At 42.1% G+C, this 7,500-nt stretch overlaps 1 protein-coding gene across 1 annotated transcript in view; it reads left to right on the top strand.

Moving 5' to 3' along the window:
• Window positions 1-7,500, top strand: part of LOC145391734 (uncharacterized) — a 68,011-nt gene that overhangs the window by 24,765 nt on the left and 35,746 nt on the right. Inside the window, exon 3 of the mRNA XM_080266269.1 lies at window positions 5,405-5,562. Coding sequence (XP_080122395.1) covers window positions 5,405-5,562 — 158 coding nt within the window. The remainder of the gene's footprint in view (window positions 1-5,404; window positions 5,563-7,500) is intronic.

The following is a 7,500-nucleotide window of genomic DNA, read 5'->3' as shown; positions in this document are numbered from 1 at the left end:
ATGAGAGAGGGTGTGTGTGAGCTGGGAGCAGGGCAATGAAATGGCGGGGGACAGGGTGACATGGAGGCAATTTGTTTGTGGCTTACGGGATTAAGGCGTCTGGCAATAGATAGACAGATAGAGGTTACAAAGACTGACTGACGCATTATAGACCAGCACCAGACGATTTTATTCAGCTGAGGGACCCAAGAGATTATTCCTCACTCTTTATCCAATCGTCACTTAACAGGGAATAAGCTTAGATCATTTTATCACAGCTGGTCTTTAGTTGGCTACATGAGGGGATAATCTAGGTGTGTGTGTGTGTGTTTGAAGGTAATGGAGATGAGGTGTCTGAGGAGTATGTGTGGAGTGACGCGTATGGATCAAGTGCGAAATGAAGTGCGAAGGAGAACTGGAGTTGTTAGGGAGATGGCTGGTAGAGTTGAGCAGAGGGTTTTGCGATGGTTTGGGCATATGGAGAGAATGGATAATGAGCGATTGGTGAAAAAGATAACTAGATCTGATGTGAGAGGTGTAAGGCTGAGAGGAAGACCACGAATAGGATGGATGGACAGTGTGAAGAGAGAGCTGGATGCGAGAGGGATGTCTGTTGAGCAAGGAAGAGTGGCTGTGCGTGACAGAAATAAATGGAGAGAAATTGTGAATGAATAAGTGATGACGCAGCCCTGAGGGGATATTCTCCCTCATTTGGTCTGATCAGCTTTCGGGTCAGGTGCGGGTAAGGGGATGGGTCTGTTATGATGTGGCAGGGGTAAACCAGCTCTGCTGTCGGGCCCTGCTGCGGATGTCACTGATTGCACTGCGCAGTTGACCCTTGTGCGGTGTGGTGCGGTGAGGTTCTGTCCCTTCTCCCCTTTGGGGCTGAGATGCGAATGAATGTGTTTGAATGGATGAGTAAATGGGGAGTGTGTCGTCCTGTCTCGGCTACCTCCCTTTCCTTGGGGGAAGCAGCCTAGGTATATAGATAGATAGATAGTGTGTGTGTGTGTGTGTGTGTGTGTGTGTGTGTGTGTGTGTGTGTGTGTGTGTGTGTGTGTGTGTGTGTGTGTGTGTGTGTGTGTGTGTGTGTGTGTGTGTGTGTGTGAAATTTACGAAGGGCTACAAGAAAAACACTTGCTTATTAATACTCCACGGCCTTTATCGAATTATAATCAATTCCTTCACTGACAGACCTACTCTCCAACATTCCTATAAAATTTCCCCCTGGTATTGGTGCTCCTGTTTGGTGTTAGAGGTGGTATTATCCCGTAAGCCTTCAGTAAATGGCCGGTATATCGATTGCAGAGAGAGAGAGAGAGAGAGAGAGAGAGAGAGAGAGAGAGTTCTTCTGCTGTCTTACCTGACCTTTAGTAATTAGGGACGGGATCTCCTACTGTTATTATGGCTGGATCATCTATCTATCTATCTATCTTTCTATCTATTTGTCTATCTATCCATCTGTCTGTCTGTCTATTTGTCTGTCCATCTGTCTGTCTGTCTATCTATCTGTTTATGTATTTATGTGTGTGTGTATGTATGTATGTAGGTATCTCTATCTATCTATCTATCCATCTGTCTGTCTGTCTGTCTGTCCATCTCTTTCTATCTATCTATCTGTCTGTCTGTCTATCTATCTGTCTATGTATGTACAGTATGTATGTATATATCTCTATCTCTCTCTGTCTATCTATCTATCTATCTATCTACCACCTTAGAGTACCTCAGCTGGGGCTTCACAAACTTCCCATACCACTTCTTCGTGACTAGCATCGTACCCTGGGCTTTCACTACTGTTATCAAGGAGTGAAGATGGAGAGATGGCAATTTTAGGCCAAGTTAGAGTAAAAAGAGTATAGCAGAGAAAGACAGTCTGTGTGAGCTGTGTAACTCCTCTCTCTCTCTCTCTCCCTGCCTCTCTCTCTCTCTCTCTCTCTCTGTCTCTGTGTGTGTGTCTCTGTCTGTCTGTCTGTCTGTTCGTCTCTCTCTCTCTCTCTCTCTCTCTCTCTCTCTCTCTCTCTCTCTCTCTCTCTCTCTCTCTCTCTCTCTCTCTCTTAATATAAATGTTAAATGTATAGTTACGTAGATAATAAAGTATATATGAAGCTCAATAGATAAAAAGTCGATAGATAGATAGACACTAGGCAGATAAATAGATAGATAAATATAAATACTAGATAGATATATAAATGATAATAGATCGATGGTAGCAAGGTACATAGTGAGAGAGAGAGAGAGAGAGAGAGAGAGAGAGAGAGAGAGAGAGAGAGAGTTCAATCATCAGTAGGTAGGGAGGTAGGAAGGTAGGTGGGTAGAGAGAGAGAGAGAGAGAGAGAGAGAGAGAGAGAGAGAGAGGAAGGCTATGTTACCTTAAAGTGGGATTGTTATTTCGGGAGGTGCCAGAGAGAGAGAGAGAGAGAGAGAGAGAGAGAGAGAGAATTACATACATACACAGACACTGGGGTTCCACCTATAGTTCTTTCACCTAAACTTGGCCCAGATTATCGTCCTTTGCACTTCTTCGTGACTAGCACCATTTTCTAATATAAATCCCATGTTATAACTCAAGGGTAACTATAATGCTACGACTCTACAGCCTTTCCACAGCACTTCTTCGTGACTAGCATCGTAATTCGCAGCTAAACTTACTAAAATCCAGTAGCATCAAAGACCATGCTCCGGATCTACACTCTTTCCCTAGCACTTCTTCGTGACTAGCATCATTTAGGCCAAATCAGAGATGTTTACGTGTGTCTGTCTATCTGTCTATCTATCTGTAGGTTCATCTATCTTTCTATCTATCTATATCTATCTTTCTGTCTTTCCTTTTACTTTACGTCCGTCCATCTATCTTTCTATCAATCTATCTATCTATCTATCTGTCTGTCTATCTACCTATCTATCTATTTATCTATCTTTTTCTAACTATCCCTACATGTCCATCCACCTGTCTACTAATCTGTCTATCTATATATGAGTCTGTCTATCTATCCCTCTATCTATCCATCCATCTATCTATCTGTCTATCTATCTATCAGTCTTTCTACCCGTCTATCGATCAGTCAGTCTATCTATCCATCCATCTATCTATCTATCCGTCTATTTATCTATCTGTCTATCTCTCGTCGCTGCAATGAATCATCACTTTATTGCTTCCAAGATGTTCCTATGCAACAAATTACCAGAGATATAAACACTGACTCTCTCTCTCTCTCTCTCTCTCTCTCTCCCCCGTACTTACCTGCCTACCTACCTACCTACCACCTACCTAGCTGCCTACCTGCCAATCTATCGATCTGTCTATCTATCTATCTTTCCTTCCATCCATTCCTCTCTCTCTCTCTCTCTCTCTCTCTCTTTGTCTATCTATCTGTCTATCCCTCCCTCCCTCAATCTATCTATCTATGTCTATCTATATATCCATTCATCCCTCCTTCCATCTATCTACGGTATCTATCTATCTATGTACCTATCTATCTATCCCTCCTTCCCTCCCTCCCTCTGTCAATCTATCTATCTGTCTATCCCTCCCTCTCTCAATGTATCTATGTATACTTGTATGTAGTGTATGTATGTATGTATGTATGTATGTAAGTATTTACGTATGTATGTATGTATGTATGTCTGTACGGTATGTACGTATCCTTTCCTCACTCACTCACTCTATCTATCTATCTATTCATCCATCTATCTATCTATCTATCTATCTCAGCGTAGCATCACACAATCAACTAAATATTTACCAACAACACTCTTCCTTCCCTTTGTCTTCATGTTTCCCTCTCTCTTTGCAGCAACGTTTCCCCCCTCCCTCCCCCCCCTCTCTCTCTCTCTCTCTTCGCAGCAACGTCTCCTCACTCTCTCATTGTCCCCCCGAGGTTCCTAAACAACATTTTCGAGGATCTCTCTCTCTCCCTCTCTCTCTCTCTCTCTCAACGTCTTCCCACACACACATGTATCCAAATATATACTCTGCAACCCCCACATACTTCCATTCTCTCTCTCTCTCTCTCTCTCTCTCTCTCTCTCTCTCTCTCTCTCTCTCTCAGGGATCGGTGTTGGGACCAGTCCTATTTATTATGTATATTAACGGTATCGATGTTGGAATAAACAACTTTATTTCTAAATTTGCGGACGATACAATAATCGGCAACACAATATTAACTGAAGAAGGCAGAATTAGGCTCCAAAATGACCTTAACAAAAATCATTAGCAAGTCCTCACTAGTTAAGGATCTAAGCATACTGATTTCAGACGATCTGAAATGTTCGAATCAATGTATCTCTGCCGCCAATAAAGCCAACAGGGCCCTAGGCTTCATCAAAAAACATTTTACGTATAAAAGCAAAGATATTGTAATCCCACTATACAAAAGCATAGTCAGGCCACACTTAGAGTTTGCAGTGCAATTTTGGGCGCCTCACCTAATTAAAGATATAGAAATACTGGAAGCGGTCCTGCGAAGGGCTACCAAGTTAATCCCGTCCCTGAGGAATAAACCATACCTCGAGAGACTCAGGGAATTAAACCTATTCTCTCTTAGAAAACGGAGACTCAGGGGACAACTGATTGAATGTTTTAAGATGCTAAAAGGCTTTAGTAATACTGATTCAAGCAAGCTATTCACAGTAATTGCCGAGACTGTAACTCGAGGAAATGGTATGAATTTGCAAGCAAGGAGGGCTAATCTTGATACAACCAAGAACTTCTTCACTTACTCTGTTGTAAGCGAATGGAATAAACTACCTGGGAATGTGATTGAGAGTGGTGCCATAAATATATTTAAAAAGAGACTGGACATGTATCTCGACGCAATTGGTATCGTTTAGTTAGGATGAAGCAATTACTGCATATTCGCATCTGCATTCATCTGTCTATTAGACACAGACAATATTTTACGGTGTATATATGATGGGTAAACATTCTATTCATCTTTTTATATATATATAAAAACATTAAAAAAATTGCATGCATAGAGTAAGTATGTGGCTGTATGCCCAAATTTTCCTTTTCCATATTATTCTACTTTCTGCCGATCCTATAAAATTCCTTCAGGTTTTTCATTCCTGCAAGGTATTACTTCCTCTCTTCTTTCCTGTACGGCAAATGCCGGAGGGTCTGGAGGGTGGGGGAGAGAGCCTTCTGCTGTGCTATCCTTTTCTCCTGCTCCTATGCACTATATTAGTATTAAGGCATATTAGTATAAAGGCCGGACCACCTCGTAGGGACCGCAAGGTCTGTGTGGTCTGTGTATCTATGTAACTATGTAAATCCCTCTCTCCGCAGCAACGTCTCCTCACTCTCTCTCACTGCCCCCCCCCCCCCAGGTTCCAACACAACAAATCCGAGGATCTCTCTCTCTCTCTCTCTCTCTCTCTCTCTCTCTCTCTCTCACTCACTCACTTTCTCTCACTGCCCCCACAGGTTCCTAAACAACAAATTCGAGGATAATTACACGCCCACCATCGAGGACTTTCACCGTAAGCTATACCGAATCCGTGGCGACATCTACCAACTGGATATATTGGACACTTCTGGCAACCATCCCTTCCCCGCCATGAAGAGGCTCTCCTTTCTGACTGGTAGGTGTGATGGATAGATGGATAGATAGATGGATAGATACATAGATGGTTGGATGGATGGATAAATGGAAATAGATAGATATACGGACTGACAGATAGATGGATGGATGGATGGATGAATGAATGAATGAATGAATGGATGGATGGATGGACGGATGGACAGATAGATGACTGGATAGATAAACAGATGGATGGATAGATGGACGGATAGATAGACAGATAGATAGAAGGAGAAATAGACAAGAAGACAGAGGAGTAGGTGGGTTTGTAAAAAGCTGAATGGGTTTTGTTGGTGGATGGACGTATGGATGTAGACAAAAGACTGACAGACTAATATAGATAGATAATTTAGAGAGAGAGAGAGAGAGAGAGAGAGAGAGTGGAAGTATGTGGGTGTTGCAGAGTATATATTTGGATACATGTGTGTGTGGGAGGCGTTAAGAGAGAGAGAGAGAGAGAGAGAGAGAGAGAGAGAGAGAGAGAGAGAGAGAGAGAGAGAGAGAGCTGGGTGATTGTGTGTGGGTGTAATGTGGAAAAAAGTTTGTGTGTGTGTGTGTGTGTGTGTGTGTGTGTGTGTGTGTGTGTGTGTGTGTGTGTGTGTGTGTGTGTGTGTGTGTGTGTGTGTGTGTGTGTGTGTGTGTGTGTAAAGCATCATCCTACACACAGTATTAACTACACAAAACGTCTCCCCGACCTGAATATAAAAGAAAGAAAAGATACGAACAAAAACAATACCCTATATAAAACACACACACACACACACACACACACACACACACACACACACACACACACACACACACACACACACACACACACACACACACACACACAATCCCTGAAGGCCAAACACCATGAAAAGCAAGAAAAAAGGTCTGTAAGGAAAAAAACAAAAAAAACAATCCCTACACCAGTTTGCGTCTCTCTCAATCACTTTCCTTGTCTCTCAGTCGATCTATCTATCTATCTATATCCATCACCCTTTATCTGTGTATTTATCTATCTGGCTGTCTATCTATCTATCTACTGGAATTTATAACCCAGTGCCTCCAAAAAATATATATATGTGAATTTTGATGGAATTTTCTGAGTTCTAATAATTACCAAGGACGATATTGGCACTTATAATCACAGGGGCGTCCATATATCAAAATTCTTCGTCCTTGTTTCATACGTGTACCACAAAAATATAGGGGGATAATGGAGACTGTAGCCTTGTTTACCTCTGTTTCACTCACTTAGTCCCTTGATTAATAATAATAATCATCATCATCATCATCACCATCATCATCATCATCATCACCATCATCATCATCACCATCATCATCATCATCATCACCATCATCATCACCATCATCATCATCACCATCATCACCATCATCATCATCATCATCATAATAATAATAATAATAATAATAATAATAATAATCCATCCATCCATCCATCCATCATCCAATCCTACATTGCCCCATGAGGAGCGTAGGAGCCCGGGGCTTGGCAGTTGGTCCTGACATTTAAGATGAGAGTGACCAGCCTCACTCATCCCTGAGTGGCAATACTTGAGCAATCAACCCCAACCATCCCTTGGATATAAACCTTCACCAGCTCACTCCGATTGGAGCGCAATAATTACTCACTAAACCACCAGGCGCCAAAATTTGGTTATATGGTTACCACCCAGCGTAGTAAATGGTTTCCTGGTGTACAGGAAACCATTTGGCTTGTCACTCAGTGTAGAGTCACCCACAGGCAGAAGGAAGAGGAAAGAATGAAGGAAAGAAAGACAGAAAAGGATGGAAGGAAAGAAGGATGGAGGAGAGGAATGGGCAGACATCCGCGAGCAGCACTACATCGAGTGAGTGGATGATGAGCGCCCCCACCTGATACTAAATAATAATAATAATAATAATAATAATAATAATAATAATAATAATAATA

This window comes from Coenobita brevimanus, chromosome 19 (genome assembly GCF_032717465.1).
Source record: "Coenobita brevimanus isolate Jiangsu-jjx chromosome 19, ASM3271746v2, whole genome shotgun sequence".
NCBI lineage: Eukaryota > Metazoa > Arthropoda > Malacostraca > Decapoda > Coenobitidae > Coenobita > Coenobita brevimanus.
This window is presented reverse-complemented; position numbering and strand designations above follow the sequence as displayed.